The sequence below is a fragment of the Squalius cephalus genome (genome assembly GCF_949319135.1).
Source record: "Squalius cephalus genome assembly, chromosome: 8".
Classification (NCBI taxonomy): Eukaryota; Metazoa; Chordata; class Actinopteri; order Cypriniformes; family Leuciscidae; genus Squalius; species Squalius cephalus.
Window position 1 is genome coordinate 3734199 of NC_137129.1, and position 21489 is coordinate 3755687.

General features: G+C 37.2%; 1 protein-coding gene across 5 annotated transcripts in view; it reads left to right on the forward strand.

Annotated features, from left to right (window-relative positions):
* The window catches only part of csmd3b (CUB and Sushi multiple domains 3b), a 457418-nt gene that overhangs the window by 183040 nt on the left and 252889 nt on the right, over positions 1-21489 (forward strand). For 4 of the 5 annotated variants that reach the window (XM_079879070.1, XM_079879071.1, XM_079879072.1 and 1 more), the window contains exon 5: positions 2079-2286. In XM_079879070.1, coding sequence (XP_079735196.1) covers positions 2079-2286 — 208 coding nt within the window. The remainder of the gene's footprint in view (positions 1-2078; positions 2287-21489) is intronic. The other variant, XM_079879073.1, reaches the window with a different exon arrangement.

Sequence of the window (21489 nt, forward strand, 5' to 3'; positions counted from 1 at the left end):
ATGTCAAGGCCGAGCTACTTTGGTATTTATTGAAACACACACTGTCGCATTCCTCTTTTATCATTGAAGTGAATTTTTTTCTGAATTATACATTTCTTTATTTTTTGGGTTTATACGTGCTCGCCTACTCTGCAACACACCAAAAGTCCACCTCAACATTGACTGTGATGAGGATATTTTTAAACATGCCCACAAGCATTAAGTCACACTTCATTTGCATACTTGAGCCGTGCATTAAAAAACTCTCTTTCTTTTTCTTATGTATCTAAGTGAGATGCAGCGTATTCATTGTAAACAAAGGAGAGAAATTCACTCTCTCACACTTGCCCAAACACACCTTTGTCCGTTTTGTCTCTTGAGTTCCTTTTATGTAATGGAATTTTTATGAGGCTGTCAATCACATGCTCAGTGACATTAATAGTTGTGTGTGTGTGTGTGTGTGTGCGCGCATTTACTGACATTAGCATTGATATTACTGTAGTTCAGGTTTTTTGTCTCATGGCTTTTCCATAGCCATCAGAGTGTGGAAATGTTTTAGGACAAGCTTGCATTTGAAACCCCACACAAATGTATAAAACTATTTATTAATACATGTTCATTCTCTGAACCATGTCATACCTTTTCTTTGCTTTATAGATTGTTAATGTTCAATGAGAGCCGTTTTACCTCACTCCTTTCATCATTTATTCACTACGCATCATTTCAAACCTTTATGACTGACTTTCTTGCGTCGAACACAAAAAGAGATAATCAGAAGAATGTCCAAGCTGCTCTTTTGCACCCAATGGAAGTGAATGACTGTCTCTAGTCCCCATCCACTTTGACTGAATGGACGAAAAGCAGCTTGAACATTCTCCTAAACATCTCCTGCAGTATTTCATGCAAGAAAGCAAGTCATAGTGTAACAATCTTACAGTAATATTAATAATACATTTCGGCAAGATCATTTTCACTACAATTAATAATTGAGACACAAAATAATGGCAGTTGTGTTTGTACGAAATGCTGAATTCTGCAATTGTCCAATCAGAATAGAGTATTCCAGAAAGCCGTGTTAAATGGGTAGTTTATATCATATATATATATATTTGATTTACGAAAGACGTCCGTCAGAAACGTAGAAGATAAATGATCCTGTCCGGGTGCATGTGCTCTTGAGTATTTCTGCCTGTGAATGCATGTCATGTGTACGTATATTTTCACTATTTAAGTATGCAAATGTATGCGTGTGTGCGCATCGACATGGCTTCCTTCCCGGACATGTCAATGCGTCTTTCGTAATTGTTTCAACGTAGCTCTTCTTGTTGCCAAGAACTTTTGCACCTGTTACCATGTGTTGATCCCAGGTAAAAGTGATTCTCCACATGGGAGCATCACTTTCTACACATCTCTGTACACACTATATGTACGTTCACATGGCTCGGTGCCATGACTGTACGAACATATGAGTGTATGCTTGTTTGTATAAATTATTTCTATATAATTTATCATGTTTGCACAGACTAGTCCATGTGTCTTTATCTGTACGTAGTTCTATTGCAACTCGATTTTCTAAAGATAAAACTAAAATTTACAATTGGTAAATTGAAAAAAGATCGCACTTAAATTTAATTGGACGCCTACTAGCAGACGGGACCAGAGATGAGCTCTGAGTCTATCTGGAAATGCAGCTGGGACCTTGTTTTTCTGAAAGCCTTGTTGTGACGGAAACCATTTACAAAAACGAAACGAGAGAGGGCCAAAGCTTCAGAAGAGCCACTGCCTCACTAAAACATGATAAAAGGAATCATGGGACAGCCTTGAAGTGAGCCTAGTGTGTGCCGGATTAATGAACAGCACCACAGCTTCTCTCTCGCATACTTAATATTGAACAAACTTGCCGTAGAGCTATTTTTAGCTCTCAACAATGGGCTGGAAAAACCCTTTAACGTGAATTGGCGCACACAATTTGGCGTACAAATGCGAAAACTTGGCCTCGATTTAGTCCAAAAGGTTCAGCTGTCATTTTCTGCTGTATAAGTATGTCTAGAAATTAAAGGCCGATTCCTAACACAAGTCTTTTCGTGTTTGGTTGACAGCTGAGGACACATGTGGTGATACTCTGAGGGGTTCAAGTGGCATCATTACGAGTCCCAATTTCCCGAGTGAATATTACAATAGTGCGGACTGTACGTGGACCATACTTGCTGATCCCGGAGACACCATCTCCATCATTTTTACAGACTTCCAGACGGAGGAAAAGTACGATTACTTGGAGGTGGAGGGGTCCGAGCCGCCAACAATATGGTGAGTCCAAATGCCTTGCCCACCTGTGTGTATTCCCATGCTCATCCGTCTTGTGGCGTTTTGCTGGGTGGTAATATTTGCTTAATCCCATGGACATCTTAAATGAGTCATCGTCCCATCCGTAATCTCACCTCTGTAACTGTGTGTTATCCAATGAGTCTCAATTAGCTGTGATTTAGTCTTGCATGTTTTAACAGCGTTAAAGCGTTCCTCGTTTAATGTTGTTGCCGTGCCTGTGCATCATGTGTCGTTTCCAGCTGTACCTTATGGATGTAATCGTTAGTCATAATGGAAGCGTCTAATGTTGTTGTCTAATGTTTATATCATCATAATATTTCACCTCTGCTGTTTATTGACTGGGCTCAAATTGGGCTATTGATTCACTCCCTCCAGGCTTGTCTACCCTGGTGATGATGGGGTAAAAGATGGGTAATTATTACCAAGTTTTTTTGTTTTTTTGTTTTCTCCGTCGTATACTGTGCCACATTTGTTTCAAGGGAAAAATCCATTGCACGCTTGTTCTGCGTGGAGCTCTTAGAGGAAATGAACATGAGTATCGATCGCCCGAAATGCCCTTCCTCCTCACTTTAATATTATAAATTGAACTCTAGCCAAGTTTTTAATTACATCTCATTTGGAAAGTATGGTTTTGATATCAGTCAGTGTCATGTAGGGCTGTATGGACCACATTACTGGCTGTCAACCGCCCCATATAATACTGAATCTTCACATATTTAAGAGAACAGAATGACATTCAATATTAAAGGGGTCATGACAAGTTTTTTTGGTAACACTTTATTTTACAGTGTCCTTGTTACATGTTACATGTACTTACCATAGTAATAACAGTAAATTATGCATAGTTACATGCAACTAACCCTCAACCAAATCCTAATCCTACCCTAACCCTATAGTAAGTACATGTAGTTGCTTAATATTACTCAGTACTTAAATATATAATTACACTGTAACAATGACACCTTAAAATAAAGTGTAACCGTTTTTTTAATTTTATTATTTTATTATGTTCCTTGAGTTTCACTTATAATGTTAATAAATTTTTTGCACAAACTAACAAACAAATATATATACTAGTGCTGTCAAACAATTAAAATATTTAATCGTGATTAATCGCACATTTTTATCTATTCTAAATGTCCCTTGATTTATTTTCTCATTTTAATGCTCTTATCAACATGGAAAGTGGATCGGCTTGCTTTGTGCAAATGTTTTTTTTTTTTATTGAAAACAACATTTGCATATACTGTAGTGTTGAATTTCACACTAACATTCACACTTGGAGCAAATAATCGCATCAGAGAATTCGCATCAGCTGTGTGTGTGCTTGGCCATCAAGTGGTATTTCAGACTGGACGTGCTGCGATGATCGCTCAGTTCACAACAACAAAACACACAGATCGCTTTGGTCTTGTCAATGGAACCATTTGACATCTTTTTAAAAGTAAACTTTCCTTTCAGAATCTTATTGGCATCCATTTCAGCATCTCGCGCCCGCCATCCAGTCGAAATGTAACGTTAGCCTACTACTCTTTGGCCGGCTGGCAAGCCCAAACAAGAGTGTGCGGCGTGCCTGTTGTTTTGTTTCCGGTCTAGCTACAGTAGATCCGGTGTGGTATTGTAGTTTTTCTAATGTTACTAGTTGTTGCAACAGCATGTGAAAAAAAATACAAAGTTTGCTAGGCCAAAAAGAACGTTAATCTCACGATAAAAAAATTGACGCCGTTAAAATGGGTTTGCGTTAACGCCTTTAATAACGCGTTTAACTGACAGCACTAATATATACATACTTTTTTTTAATTTTCGACCCCAGTTTTTAAGGTGCGGTTCCTTTAAGGCTGGTTAGTAAACGGCCACTCTTATGATTGGCTAACGTAGTTGCCAAGGCAATATTTCTAATTTTCGTTTATGTTTTTAAGTTTGAAATTTTCATCTAATGTTTGTAATTTATATGAGCTTTATTTCAATTACCACAAACTTGATTTAATAGTTTTAGTTGACAATAACAACATTGACTACGTTTACAAGCTGTTAAAATTCGGGTTATGGTCGGGTTAAGGTCACTATTTGGGTTTCTGAAACATTCGGAATAACCCGTTTACATGCGTGAGCAGAGAGAGTTACTCCTGTATACATGGAATTTGTAATCAATTGGCAATATCCCGGTGTAAACGGCGACGCGCGGTTAGCGTCTGGACGTACGGACAACCTTAAGACGCAATATGCGTCATTTCCGATTCTTCTTCCTGTATCCAAAGACATCAACAACAGCAGCAGCACGTGGTTAATGAATAGTTCGGGGCAGATAGCGATCGCGTTTGTTTGCGCCTCGCTCCAAAAGTGTGGTGCTGTACTGCATCTCGCCATGTTTACCTCTACTTCTTGTTTACTTCCGGTACACTGCACGCGGGTTTCTGTATGCGCCGTCTCTACTCAGAAGACCAAGATTCCTTGCGAATAGAACATGCGCAGAACACAAATCAATGTTCCTTTTGATGGGGATATGCCGATACGCGTTTACATGACCAAATATTCGGGTTAGAAAAGGGGTACCCCAGGGATCATATCCGGGTTTTTGCCGGTTTTTACATGGCCGTGCGCGACCGGGTTATTGCTAATATTCCGGTTTTGAATGGGTTATTGGCTGCATGTAAACGTAGTCATTGTCAAGTCATTGTGAGATATAAAGGCACAACTGTGAAAAATGAAATAAATTAAGTCACAAATATGAGAAATAAAAAGCAGTTGATAGATATGTAGTCACAATTACCTTTTTTATTTGTACTCTCCTGAGGAAACAGGCTTTCATAGTTCCCTCTGCATTTCACTGGTGTACATTTTTCACATTAAAACGTCTGAAATACACAGGTGTTTTCATCTTGAAAAAATGATGTACAATCATACTTCCCTGGAGTTATAATTTAAATAGTTAAAGGCTGACTGATGTGGGTGTAATGACATGTGACACTTTATTATGACACTAAAAATCTTGAAGTCGTATGTCAGCAAGCCAAACTCAAGCATCTCAAATGCATTTAGCACTGAACTCAGTCACTTATGAGCTATTTTTGAACACATGCATTGCTGCAGGCCCTGTGACTGTGTAGCGTTTTCTTTTCAGTTTACAGTGTGATCACGGGTTTACCTAAAACTCAAATGTGGCGTAAAGAAATGCAGGGTGTCCCACATCTTCCTAAAAAAAGAAAGCGAGAGAGTAACTCTAAAGAAGAAAGCAACTCTATCTGCTCTGTTAAAGGGATGGTTTGGAGTAAATTTGCACCATGACCTCGAGCCAAACACCCCCCCAGAAGCTTTTTTTCCCTTGGTCGAACATTATTAAAGTTAGAGCTTATTTAGAGATATCAGCCGAATGGCTTAGTGCAGGCGCTAATGGATCCAAGGTTGTATCTCGTAAATTACCCCACTAATAATGCCCGGAATGGTATCAAACTTCAACAGTAGTACAAATAGGTTCTGTACTCATAAAACGAGGCATTGGAAAGTTTGTAAGTACATCAGGAGTTTATTTAAATAACACTTGCCTGATGGCTAATGCTACCGCTAACCCGGGCGTCGAGGTCACTTCCGTGATTTGGGAAAAGCCTGTAAAAGTCCTGCAGAAAGCGATGCATAAGGATGTTGTGTAACGACGCCCAGTTTCAGGAATGCACTAATGTTTTGTTGGTAGTACCAGTTTACAACAATTATTAGTTAACACTAAATTGTCAACACTTCGGAAAAAAAAAAAAAAAAATTGATATGCCAAAAAACTTTTGGACTTTTACAGGTTTTTCCCAAATCACGGAAGTGACCTCGTTTAAATAAACTTCTGATGTACTTACAAACTTTCCAATGCCTCTTTTTATGAGTACAGAACCTATTTGTGCTACTGTAGAAGTGTAGTGCCATTCCGGGCATTATTAGTGGGGTAATTTACGAGATACAACCTTGGATCCATTAGCGCCTGCACTAAGCCATTCGGCTGATATCTCTAAATAAGCTCTAACTTTAATAATGTTCGACCAAGGGGAAAAAGGGACCTTGTTTGGCTCGAGGTCATGGTGCAAAGGACCCTAGGTTGAAATTACTCCGAACCATCCCTTTAAATGCTGGTAAGATTCCCTATGATGCTCAGCAAGCGGTCGGGTCGAGGGGGAAACGTAATGGTTCCAGGCACGCGCCGGCGACGTGTTAACACATTGTTTACAGTGATTTATTCAAGACAGTCTCTTAGCGGCAAGTAAGGGGATGTCAAAGAGGATTTTTAAAGCGAGCCAGAGAGCCTGATTTGAATATGCATGTTATGTAGATGAGCCGGTCCTTCTCCAATGCTGATTGCTGCATAAACAAAGCACAGCGGACATCTGATACATGTAGATGTGAACGCAACAAGCTTCACTGCCCCGTGTTTGCACTGCTCATTCATCCGAGACCAGATCAACAGATAAACCTGCCTCATCACTTAATCACATCTGGCGTTAGTTTTGTGGCACGTTAATCTGTCTTGTGTACAAATGTTTTTTTGTTGTTTTTTTGCAAACTCGCCTGACCTGTTTTGTGTATTCGGATTAGGCGACGCCAACCCTCACGTCATCGCAGATCTAGCCTGTCGTTTACCGAGTGTCCTTACATCTCTCTCGCGTGCTTCTGGGTCACCGCCTTTCAATGATTGCCTCTTATTGGATTAGTCAAAGCCAGGAGATGTTGGAAACTCCCTGGAAAAGGCGGCACAGGTAGATCGGTGCATTCCAGCGATGCGTTATTGATGTCTTTAATAAAATATGAGCTTCATTCTCTCTGCTGTAGACTCTCTGATCGAGCAGCTTATTGACTGAGGGTTATCTACATTTCGGGCAGGTCACCCTGATGATGTCATCACACAGTTCAAGCAAGCTAATTGCAAGTGTGCTGGAAATTGAAGTGATGATGTAGATATATTAGTATGATAATGTATTGCCTGTTTTGCAACTGTTTTCCATTGCAAAGGCAATTTAGAAAAACACGGTGGTTCAAAGCACATACTGTATCTTGAATGAGGTTACATGTAAAGTGCTTCATTTTTTCTTTTTTTTATTCTTGCTTGTGCAAACGTTTAATTAGTAAATTACACAGACAGTTATTGTCACATTTCCAGGAATTATTTTGCTGCTAATTGTCAATTAATGACGTTGTAAATGGTGTGTGATAGCTAGAAAGGGAGATATTTGCTATTTTTTAGCATTAATATGATGGGTTTATTCCCCCATTTTAATCTTTGCAAGTAACAACACAGGAAAAATATTTGTATTTTAATACATTGTAAATTTGGATTATTATATTGTTATTATTACTATCATTATTATCAGCATAAGAATTTGAGTGAAAAGTTCAACTGGAAAATTTCTTAGCATTCAGAATCTTAAATACAACCTTTTGTTTGTTTCCTTAAATAAGATTTTGAATTCTATATTTATTTTATTTTTATAAACATTTTTTTTTGTGAACATTATTATTATTATTATTATTATTATTATTATTATTATTGTTGTTGTTATTACTATTACTATTATCAGCATAACAATTTGAGTACAAAGTTAAATTGAAACATTTCTTAATCTTAAATTCATTTTAGGTAATATGGTTTGTGTTCGAAATTCTTACAACATTTAGTTTATTTCCTGATTTATATTTGATTTTGAATTCCAGATTATTTTATTTTATTTTATTATTAGCAGCTGCAATTTCAGTGAAAAGTTGAACTGGAAAAATAACAAATTTCATAGCATTCAGAAACTTAAATAGTTTTCATTAATTGTAGCTAATAATAATAATTATATATATATATATATATTTTTTTTTTATTATTATTATTATTATTTTTTTTTTAATCTTAAAATATTTCGTTTATTTCCTGATTTATATTAGATTTTGAATTCCAGATTATTTTATTTTATTATTAGCAGCAGCAGCAGCATAACAATTTCAGTGAAAAGTTGAATTGGAAAAATAACAAATTTCATAGCATTCAGAAACATTTAGTTTTCATTAATTTTTTCATTAATTTTTCATCTTAAAATATTTAGTTTATTTCCAGATCCCAGACATTTGGACCCCACTGCATCACATCTGATGGCTTATAATAGCTCCTCATCGCTTTGCAGTGTTGAACCACTGAAGGCATTAAGGTGTGAACTGCTGCTGGCTTTATCATTTCCCTGTGATTGAAGTTCCCAGTCGTTCCTCCTCTGGATCCATCACCCGAGGACCACAGTCTGCTGCGTGTCTTATGATGCCTCTGACAGCTTCAGTGTGACTCGAGTACAGATATCTCCAGCAGTTCCTGGTCTCTGAGCTTCTCCGGCCTGTCAGCGTTTCAGAGACTCGTCACTTCAGCCCGAACCCCCAGAATGCAGCGAGAGTGATTAGACCCAGTGTTGTTGTGAGAGCTGACGTGATTGAAGCCAGAACGCGACAGCTCGGCTGCCGGGAACGTCTTGTAGTGTTGTATCCGCTGTATCTGCCAAAGTACAATTTTAGAAGTGCAACATCTTAAGTCAAAAAAGTTGGGGCTCGACAAATAACTGCTGTCCAGAAATAGATCAGACACAGACATTCAAATCAAGGCCTGAAACGTCTGGGTTCTGCTCGGGACAGAAGAGGAATGAGCCATTTCTCACCGGAGAGACAGTGGGATTAACTCCCGACAAACGCTCATTACCTCCCATCACAATTTATCCTCTACTTTTATTGGAGATGATTGGATTGGATCACTTTTGTCCCTCTCCATCACTCACGGGAAGGCAGTGTATTGACCATGTTTAAAAGGGCAAGGCAACCTCACTTTCTGTGACTGCTCTATGGGAGTGCATTGTAGTCAGAGATAATTCAATGTCGCAGATGCTTCCTTTTCATTCTCCAGGCCGTGTGCGATTACTTCTGGTTTATTTATCTGAAGTGCAGGTTATTTGAGTAAAGGAAGATTGTGTTTGCAAGGTGCAGGCTAGTTTGCCTTAACGTGTTTGTGGAAAGACGATGTTGTTTGTTGAATCTCATACAGCACCTTGACGGATGAGTATGTAGAGGATATTAGAAAAACACACACTTCAAGATGTGACCTGGTTGTTTAGCTTATAGCAGAGGATGCTACTGAGAAGTGTTAGCTTAACTGTTAGCATTCCCATGCATCTCACTGGATGTACTTAGATGTAACTTCTGGTAAAAGATGAGCGCTTCTTAGGAAAAAAAAAAAGTTGGTGGAAGTCAAAAATCTGTTTTGAAAAACTACATTTGATTGAAACCATTTGACTGTGTGTGTGTGTGTGTGTGTGTGTGTGTGTGTGTGTGTGTGTGTGTGTGTGTGTGTGTGTGTGTGTGTGTGTGTGTGTGTGTGTGTGTGTGTGTGTGTGTGTGTGTGTGTTTGTGTGCGTGCGCGTACGCGTATGCGTTTGTGTGAGTGTGTGTGTTTGTGTGCGTGTTTGTGTGCGTGTGCGTTTGTGAGTGTGTGTGTGTGTGTGAATGGCTGCAACTTTCATCAATTTATTGCATTTATAAACCATGATTTAGAAGGCGTGCGTGTTTGTGTGCGTGTGTGTGTGCGTGTGTGTGAGTGTGTGTGTGAATGGCTGCAACTTTTATCAATTTATTGCATTTATAAACCATGATTTAGAAGGCGTGTGTGTGTGCGTGTGTGTGTGTGTGTGTGTTTGTGTGCGTGTTTGTGTGCGTGTGCGTGTGTGTGAGTGTGTGTGTGAATGGCTGCAACTTTTATCAATTTAATGCATTTATAAACCATGGTTTAGAAGGCGTGCGTGCGTGCGTGCGCGCGTGTGTGTGTGTGTGTATGTATGTATAGGCAGGTGACAAAACTTCTCAGATTTCTGCAGAATTGGAATTCCTATCATTCCCAAAGTTCTGCATCATCTGATATCTTGTTTTCATTTATTTATTTATTTTTTTACATTTTGGCTTTGTTTAATAATGTTTGCAGAACGCAGCACTCAGTTGTAACACATTTTACCATGTTTAAATCCATTCCACAGATTTATCAGAGCAGAAAATGTGAAAAACGACTGCAGATTCTGTCTAGCCATGACACACGCACGCACACACACACACACACACACACACACCGACTGTGAATGCCAGCAGAGGACCCCTCCAGCTCTCTCCGTGTCGGGATGAGAGGCAGGAACGGGAGGGTAATTAACGGTGCCCTTTTAATTCTGTGAACATGTAAAGCAACCTGGCATCTAAAGGCTACAAATACAGAGTTACCTAACCATGATGAAAACTGATCCAGATCAAGCTCGCTCGTCTTTATAAGTCTCTTCATGCTGTCAGGATGGACTGCATTATCACAATTCTTACGTTTTATTTAATGTGACAATTCTACAGATATGTCTTTAGACATGTTTTTAATTAATGTACTTGATCAGAAACAAAATAGATAGCCTAATATGTAGTTGCTTTATCTCTTGATATGAGCTGAAAATGAAGATAATTTTCATTTTAATCCGTCATGACTGTGTCATTGAAAAGCCCTTCCTTTTGTAATAGACTGGCACACAAAGGTGCTTTTCATATAATCTGTGCTTTTCTTCGTTTCTTGCCAAAAGCTTAAATAACAACGAGGTGGGTGGGTGGGTGGGGGGGGGGGGGGGTATGGGAGACTAAAGTGAATTGAACATCAATTGAGAGTAATGTTATGCATTCCACGTTCCAATCAATTTTGCTGGCACACTAACCGACGTTCACTTCTGGGAAATCTTGTGCTCCGGACGGAAGCAGCATTCAGAGCAGAAGAGCCTTACTGTGACCTTGAGCTGTGTGGACTTCAGCTCCCCTCAACACACACCTCACGCAGATTTAATTGTATGCATAACTACATACAAAACATACACTTCCATGCCATCATTTATTCGATACATGTAAACATGAAACTATATGCACACACGCATACACATTACCATTGAAAAGTTTTTTATTTTTTTTATAAGAAGTCTCTTCTACTCACCAAAGCTGAATTTATTTGATCAAAATAAAAAAAACAGTAATATTGTGAAATATTATTATTATTATATATTAATGTTACTTTTTTTATTTGAATTCCTGTGGTCAAAGCTGAATTTTCAGCATCATTACTCCAGTCTTCAGTGTCACATGATCCTTCAGAAATCACTCTAATATGATGATTGTGTGTGTGTGTGTGTGTGTGTGTGTGTGTGTGTGTGTGTGTGTGTGTGTGTGTGTGTGTGTGTGTGTGTGTGTGTGTGTGTGTGTGTGTGTGTGTGTGTGTGTGTGCATGCTTGTGTGTGTGTGTGCGTGAGTGCGTGCGTGCTTGTGTGTGTGTGCGTGCTCGTGTGCTTGTGTGTGTGTGTGTGTGAGATGCATGTGCATGCTTGTGTGTTTTTGTTTTCATGTGTCTGCGTGTGCATGCATGCTTTTGTGTGTGTGTGTGTGTGTGTGTGTGTGGGTGTGTGTGTGTGTGTGTGTGAGTGCGTGGTTGTGTGTGTGTGTGTGTGTGTGTGTGTGTGTGTGTGTGTGTGTGTGTGTGTTTAAAATGTTTTAAAATGTTTTAAAATGTTGATATTTTATTTCTGCCAGTTCAATTCCAATTCAGAAAACGCACATACACTCTCTACACGTAGAGTGTCCTTCAAAAACCTGTAGAGGCTTAAAACAAAACTCAGGGTCCCTTCGAAAGAAAAGCACCTCGGATGGGCTCTAACCCATTAAAGTTGGCCTTCTGCTAAAGTGCTTTGAGAAAGCGAGGAGAGTTTGGAGCTCAGAGTTCAGTGACATTGGGCCGTCCAGCGTCAGGGCGTTTATCAGCGGCTCCACAGACCTCAGGCCTGAAGTGGAGGTGGCAGGAGCCCAGAGGCTGTCAGCTTCGCCAAGTGAGAGATAAGAAGCTCGGACAGCAGAGCCTGGCAGGAGCATCAGTGTTCTGGAGCGTCACAGTCCGTCAGAGCAACTCCTGCCAACTCCCCATCACGCTAACTCACTGTAGTCAGGTGGATCCTTGCTAATCCGGCTAGTGATCCCACTCGTTCTGTTCCTCGGACCCCCCTCGAGGGCTTAGCGGTCCGAGGCCTGTGTGCAGGTGCGTTTGTACAGGAGCCCAGACAATTAGTGTGCGGCTAACGGCTTTGTACTGTACAAACCTTCCCTGTGTGCTTCTTTTTATCCCTCTTTTAAAGGAAAGATTCTTTTTTCAAACACTTTTGTGTTCTCCACACAGATTTGACAGATTTCAGCAAAAAATATATTTTGTCATACAAAAATAACTATATTAGTTTATTAATATATTTGTATTAATTTAAAAATTATTAGAGTTTATTATATAATAACACTTTTTTTCTGTTTCTATGGCATGTCAAATTCTACAAATTTACTACTATAAAATATTTATGAAACAAGTGCATGTTAAATACAATAATATATTGGTATTTGGTATTATATATTATATATATTGGTATATTGGTATACTGGTATTAATAGATAAATATATATATATATATATGAGTATTTAATGTATTATTATTTTATTTATTTAATATAATGAGATTGATTTGTGTCTACTGCATGAACAATTCTACATGTTTACAACTTCACATTTTTTTTTTTTTTTTACATGTATAGCGTCATTACATGAGTATACATTGATAATACTAATAAACCATATATGACCCTGGACCACAAAAACAGTCACAAGGGTCATTTAAATATAGATTTATACATCATCTGGAAGCTGAATAAATAAGTTAGGATAGGACGATATTTGGCCGAGATAAAACTATTGAAAATCTGAGGGTGCAAAAAAATCGAAACATTGAGAAAATCTCCTTTAAAGTTGTGCATTTATGTTGGCGATTGTGCTGCATTCACTCACAAAAATAAATGTTTTATATATTTACGGTAGGAAATTTACAAAATATCTTCATGGAACATGATCTTTACTTAATATCCTAATGATTTTTGGCATAAAAGAAAAATCCATACAATGCATTGTTGGCTATTGCCACAAATATACCCATGCGACGTGACTAGTTTTGCGATCCAGCGTCACATACGTGTTTAATATTTAATAATTTCCTGGAGCAGCTTATATGTTATTGTTAGTCCAATATTCAGCCAAGCACAAAGTATTTGCTGAAATCAGTCGTAATCCGCTCTACTTCTTCATCTCATGTACTGCATGTATGCTGGCTGTTTCGCCTTAGAGAGTCACTTTATTTTCATATGTGCTGCATAGCCATAAGCAGAAATCTGTTTTAAATAATTCTAAAATCAGCACATTGACTCTCTGTTCTTTACCCAAAGGCTCAGACTGTGGCAGAGCCAAAATGGCTGCCGGTGAGGAAAGGAAAGGCCCTAATAAGCAGCAGAAACAGTAGTTTACTGATCAGGCTTTACTGTGTGTCCAACATGAAGTGAAGTGTAGATGTGTGTTTGATTTGTCTTCTGTGTCTGTGTCTCTCGCTCGAGGACAGAGAACATCTTTTGGTTGTAGAGCTCTGTCCCCTGGGACTTTAAATCCAGGTTTTTCTGAATAGTGACTGTAGGGATGAGGGAAGCCATTAGTGTGGAGACGTACGACGGCGTCTTGAAGGAGTGCATGGAAAGCACTCGGCTTAAAGTCGCCATGAACTTGCATTTTAATCACACTCCCAGATGGCGGTTGTGAAGGTGGAGATGTGTGATAAATTCCTCATGAACATATTGGGCATCTGCTCTGCCAACCTGCTACATATCAACTGAGCCTGTGAATGAGGAGGAAAGCCACGATTACATGGAGATTTCTCCAAATATGCAGCATCATGTGTTGCTTTTGTGTGCGTTGGCGTTCCTCTGTGTTCTTGGAGGTGTCCATCTGCTTTATTTGCGTGACTGTTTGTATTTGTGCACTTGTCAAAAAGCAATTATTTTTTATTCAGCATGCAGAGCTTTCTGACTCACGTGAATGCAAAATGTGAATTATTTTGAATCTACATTAATAAGCACGTATTAAACACATATTAAACCAACAATATTCCCCCAGATGTTGTCCCAACTAGCCGAACAGAGTTGCCTGAATAAACAGTTTCATATTGAACGATTTGTTAAGGGTTTTTGATTTCCCAGCATGCATCGCATCATGAATAAATGATGCAGAAACTAGAATATTGAGCATTGTTTACAGACTTTCTGTTGTTTTGTTGTCACAGTTGGTTATTTGTTGAGTGGTTATAGTAAGACCATTATTGTGTGTGTGTGTGTGTGTGTGTGTGTGTGTGTGTGTGTGTGTGTGTGTGTGTGTGTGTGTGAGAGAGAGAGAGAGCTGGTGGCCTTAATCTTTCAGTGATAAATGAAAGATTCTGAAAGTCCTCGTAAAGATGGAGATTAAACATGACTCCACTCACCTTGTTCTCTTTGTGTTGTGAGGCTGTAACTCTCTTCTGTTCTCCAGAAGTGTAATAGTTTCAAGAATTTTGGCTAAAGCTTTTCCTTTGTTACACTGGGCACAGTTCCTAGAAAGGGACATTTTGTGGGAAATTGGGAATGCATTACAATTTTGTTAGCGTTTTATCCTATTTAAAAATCCACTCTCATTTGAAGATGACTATTCGCAGCAATTTCAATGCTTCCCTCTTTTTATATTATAATATCACAAAAAGTAATACAAATCGGCCTTATATTGTGTATGGCAATAAAGAGCACATACATGAGCTGCAGGAAATACTGTTAAGGAAAATTGTTTTTTTTTTCTGCTTCCAAAATATACTTAATTAAAGGAATATTTACTGAGCAACATAATTTATGTAAAAACAAATGGTAAACATTGGGTTTGATAAACAAACATGCAAATTTAAAGGCCCCTGTGGAACTGTAGCGATATACTGTTTGCCATCATATTTGAATACCTTAAAATAACATTTAAGATTAAAACTAAATACAATTAATATTTCACACATTAGGGATCCACATTTGCTTCATTTTAAAAATGACTAAATCATAGATTGAATCACCACAATTTCAGATTAGAAAATGACATCACAGATTAGGAAAAATATCATAGTGCATTACAACCTACAGTATATGTGTTTAGGAAAACAACTTTTTCTTGTTTGTTTTTTTAAGTGTTGTGGGAGAAATCACAAAATTAAAAAATAAATGTAATTAAAATTCAATTCAAAACCCCGAGGGCCTTTAGACCCCATTGCCTCCTGTGCTGTTTGCATTGATGATATGTTTCTAATGCATTACAGTATATTAGTCTAGAGACATTAGCATGTTATTTTCTGCTGATTGTGTTGATGGTATTCAGGATAATTATCATGTTGAGTAATGTCTGTTGTGAATTAATTTATGGTTGATTTAGACTAACAGAATTTGATGCAAATGTTTCTTCAGCCAGTGGTGTAATTATGCCATGATAATTGAGCAACAGACTCATTAGAATGTGTCTGCAATATAACTATAAACATAAATAATAATGAAATTCATATTCATTTTTGTGGCTGATCCTTGTATATATATATATATATATATATATATATATCAATAACATATAATATATGTATAGTATATGTAGGCTACTGTATTATATTTTATTATATATTATATTATACTGTATCATATTTTGTCGACATATACATATCCATGCATACGAATTCTAAATACATACATATTAACAGCATTATAATATACATATAATATACATCTATTATATTTTAACGATATATACTGTACATATTCTGAATTAATCGCATACATTAATGTATTAATTTTGACAGCCCTAATTTTTATATATATATATATAATTAGATAATGATATTTGCATAATATTTTTACATATATTCAAGCATAATAGTTAGTTTATATAAATAGATAAAAAAAATTCATCACAATTAATCGCATACTTATCGTGACATTAAGCATACGTCATAATCTTGTTTAACGCTTTTATTTTGTCATCATTTGCTATATCCTGCAAAGCAATCAAATCTAATTTAGGTGTCTTTAAAAAAAAGGACACTTGGAGTCTCCAAAAGGACAAATGAAATAAGGTGCCCATATAATATATATATCGGAATAAATTACATTTTAAAATAGAGAACAGTTATATATAGCCAGCATTTGTGTGATAGTTTCGATCTTTACAGTCAGCCGGTGAGAGACGGCAGCGTCTCCTTCTCCTGACAGCTCCAGATGAACAAAACGTTACAAATGAGCGGATGCTGCCACCGGCGCCCTCATCTCTTAAATCTGTAGCGTTCCCAGGCAAGATGACGAACAAAAGAGAAACCTCTCTCAGTCATCTATCCAACAACAGGCCCTTCTGAATGAAGAGGCGGCGCTCTATTGTTATTGATTGTTAGGGAATAAGTCCTAGATCTCAATGTGAAACTATGATTCAAGGTCCCACAATGAAGGGACCAGGCTTTTCAATTTTATACCTGCGCTGGGGAAAGATCATTTAGAAATGCCCATCTGCGACCTCACAGCAAGACACAGGGCCCTATCTTACACCCGGCGCAATGCAGCGGCACAAGTGTTTTTTTTGCTAGTTTCAGTCCGACGCAGTTTTCATTTTCACGTCCTGCGCCACGTTGTTTAAATAGCAAATGCATTTGCGCCCATTTGTGCGCCCATGAGCTGCTGGTCTGAGAACGAGGTGTGTTCTGGTGCATTGTTGGCGCGTTGCTATTTTGAGGCAACAGAAATAGACTGAGCCATTGACCGACTGAAACCTGCTCTAAAGTCAATGGCGCAATATTTTTGTTGTTTTTTAAAGAGAGTGTTAGTAATGTGCGCCTATAGGCGGGTCCACAACGCGTGTACACTCTGCTTATTACACACACAGGGACGCACAGCAGCACACAAACATGACAATTATTTAAAATAAAAGGATTACAATGTAAAAGATTATTATTGTGGACATAAAGATATGGTGGAATCCGGCTTGTCCTGTAGATGGTCTGTTTGCGCACTTTTACCTCTCACACGAGCAGATCCGTTTGCGCTCTGGAGATGTGTTCGGTCTTTCCACTATCAAATTCCGTCATGTAAATAGCGAATCCGCCATGGCGCGAGCGCAACTGGCATTTAAAGGGAATGGGAGATGAGACTCTGATTGGTTTAACACACATAAATCCCAAAACACACCCATTACTCATTAAGAGAATAGGGACAACCCTTTTAGACCATGCGCCGGAAGCACCGACCATTTCCCCGTCGTTAAACTAGCAAAAGTGGATTCGGACACTCCCTAAGTGAACTTGCGCCGTGCGCTTTAGACCATGCGCTTAGATCGTTAAAATAGGGCCCACAGATCCTTTACAAAGAGAACCGAACATTTGTAGCGGAATATGTGTCTGTGTGTATAAATGGAAATATACATATTTCATTAGCAAATGTAAACAATGTATTCCACCGCAAGTAATATCTCATCACTTTATTTCGATAATACTTCTATTTCACCATTTCAGTTATTTTGATTGCTAATGCTAATGATAAATGATGGTCACGCTTTAGATTAGGTTTCAATTCTCACTAACTATTAACTATGACTTTTGCCTCAATAAACTTCTAATAACTGCTTATTAATAGTTAGTAAGGTAGGTATTAAGTTTAGGTATTGGGTAGGATTAAGGAATGAAGAATATGGCATTAATATATACTTTATAAGTACTAATAAACAGTTAATATCCTAGTAATATGCATAGTGAGAATTAGACCCTAAACTACATTGTTACCTAAATGATATCCAGCATGATTTTGACCCTTGTTGGTGGGGCTGCGGGGGTCCATAAGACTAAAGGTTGCGAGATAACTTTCTTTGATTATTTTTTCCTCTGATTACCGCATCATTTTCCTTTCTTTACACAAAAGGCGCTTCTCCTGCTGCAAAGGAGTTGGACGCAACACACTTGCCCTCCTACAGTACGTCTGAGTGACAGGTCTGGGTACTGTGATCAACAGAGTGTAGAGAATTGATCTGTTCCTACAAGATCCTGTAAACCTGTTTACAATCCTCTCAGCACCTACACATGGAGACTCGCGCTGAAGCCTGTACAACAGCGAAAACAAACAGCAGCAGCAGCGGAGGATGGAACAGTCCGGCTGATTAAAGTTGAATGACTTGTGATAGTGATGGGCTTTTTAGGATTCAGAACAGGTTTGCGGTGGAAAGGATGAGGGAGATGAGCAGGTGTGCCGACACACAGAACACACAGAGCAAAAACACAGCGCTACAGACGTGACTACAGACACGCTTAACACTCTATCCGCTTGCCTCTTCCTAAAATATTCATTAGGAGTTGTTCATTAGGGGTGAAATGAGGTTGGCTTGTGATATTTTTCAAGTCTCTAGATAGGATGTCAAAAGCAGCATGAAGATGCTTATGTTCTGTGGATTTTCTAGACCTTCTGATCATGGTTACTCATGATGTTTGACGAGTTATGGGGGTGCACTTTTATTTGAAGATGGGATGTTGCTCATAAGCTGTTATATTCACAAAATGTCAGATCCGTTTTTTTGCAAATATCGCCACAGAGTTCAAATGACAGCACTTGAGTAATACAAATTTTGTTTTATTTTATTTTATTTATATTTTATATCTTGTTTATTTATTTTATTCGTTTTATTTATTTTATTTATTTAACTTTATTTTTTATTATTTTATTTATTTTATTCGTTTTATTTATTTTATTTATTTAACTTTATTTTTTATTATTTTATTTATTATTATTTTATTAATTATTGTATTTATTATTTTATTTTATTTTTTAATACATTTAAATTTTATTTAATTATCATTTTATTATAATTATTTTATTTTATAATATGTTAGTATGTTTATATTCACATATTATATATGGAAACACAAATGTACTATAGCATACAACATAGACAAATAAACACCTATTTAATAAAAATCACATTAAAGATTCATCAAGTTTAAATGCATTTTTGCACTTTTCTTTTCTTTATTAAAGTTAATTTAATACAATTTTATAAAGCATTCCATCAGTGAAATGCAACTAATACTATAACATTTTATGATGTTCTTTATATTCGCATTTTATTTTCTTGAAATGCAAATGTACTGTTGTATACAATAATATAAACACTTGTATAATAAAAAATCACATTTATAATAACTGGTTGCGTTTCACTGAAAAAAAGAAATGGAAAAAAAAAAAGTTTAAAAACATAAACTTCATGTGATTTTTATGTGATTTTTATTAAATAAGTGTTTATAATAGTGTATAATACATTTGCATTTCGTAATATTTGTATTATAGTATGTTTATTATTTATTGAAACAAACAATTATTATTTATACAACGTATACTAAACATCCATTTAATAAAAATCACATTGATGATAATTGGTAGCGTTTCACTGAAAAAAAAAAAATACAAATAAAGTTTATAAGCATATAAACTTCATGAGATTTTAATGTGATTTTTATTAAATAAGTGTTTATATTATTGTATAATACATTTGCATTTCCTAATATTTGTATTATAGTATGTTTTTATTCACATATTATTTATTGAAACAAAAAAAATATTATATCTACAACATATACTAAAAATCACATTAAAGTCTTATCAAGTTTAAATGCATTTTTACATTGCATCAACAATAATAGTTACAGTTATACATTGACAATAATAATGTGTGCATCTGTATTTATTCACACAGCAACCTGTTGTTCAGCAGTTATTAATAATAGTCACCTTATAGTCGCAGATCATTAGTCAGTAAATCTTCTGTAAACACCGTAAGTGCAGTGGAGGTTACAGGTACACAGATGGATCCTTAATTTAACTCGCTAAACTCATAGATCATTCTGTGTATTAAGTCATTACAAGTACATTTTATTCATATACAGTTTTAACAATCTTGTATTTTAGCTGTAGTTTCATTTCATCTGTATGTAAAACTAACATCACTGTTCGCTGTTGCTTTTAATAAACTGGTTCCAGCAAATTAATTTTGTGAAATAATATTTTACTTGGAAAAATAATGTCATATTTAATATTTTGCCTCTAATTCAAAACATTAGTTCAATTTTAATTGTCCAAATAATTCCGGTACCACTGCAATCATGTTTCCTAAACACGTGACGTGAGATGCTGAATTGGTAGTGTGTGTCCATTGCCTGGGCTACGGTGCAGTTTTGTTTATTATTCATAGAGTTATAATACTTAATCATACATTCTGTCATGCTGCATGATTAGAGAAGCCCTCTAGCCGAGCATCCTTTGGGAAATATGAAGAACCGAGAGAGAGAGAGAAAGAGAGAGAGAGCTGTGTAATCCATTACAATCCGTTCCTCTTTGGGGAATTAGCCCTCTTATATGACAAACGAATGGCACTTATGATGGGATTTATTACTGTCACCTTCCCAAAATACATTTTTCCCCCTAATATGTGAATACGATGCGTCTACAAAGCTAATGACAAACTAATTGACAGATCACGTATTCCTGCCTGCATTGATTGATTGATTATTTGATTGAGAGATCAATGATTTAATCGATGTATGGGTTATGGGTATGGGTTATTTATCCCTAATAAATAGGATTTATTGGGGATCATTTTAGGGACGCATTTCATCACACGGTGCGGCTAAAAGTCCAAATTCCCATTTCACTTAGAAAAAGCTCTTTTCTGTGATTAAAGACACTAAAGCATCATTTCAGTGCGGGTGCACATAATCACATTCACTCCGGTATCACAGGATTGCTTTGTGCTCTCAGAAGACCCGAAATAGTGCATGTGCACAAAACAAGTACAAAGACTTGTGTGAATCATGTGCTGGAAGAAGAATCAGCCTGCCGAACTCAGATTACATGTGCCATCACACATTGTTCACTGTAAATACAGGCTTTATTGAAATGGCTTCTGGGAGTGTTGGATACCAAGCCAGCGGTGAAATATGTTCCTGAGTAAAAGCATTGCGAGGTCATTAGCTGGTGCACGAGGTTCATTTATTCTCCAGCGTGCCTCGCCGCCTTCCTTCCTCCCTCCCAATCTGATCCTCAAAATGGAGGTTCTGGTCGCGGGCCAAACACGAAATTCATGTGGAAATGTGACCGGCGTGCGAGATGTGTCTGATTTACATAAGCTCCAGAGTCACTCACAGCGAATTCTTCCCAGTAACTTAATTATTGGCACTGTACTGAGACAGCAGCATTGACAAAGTATTC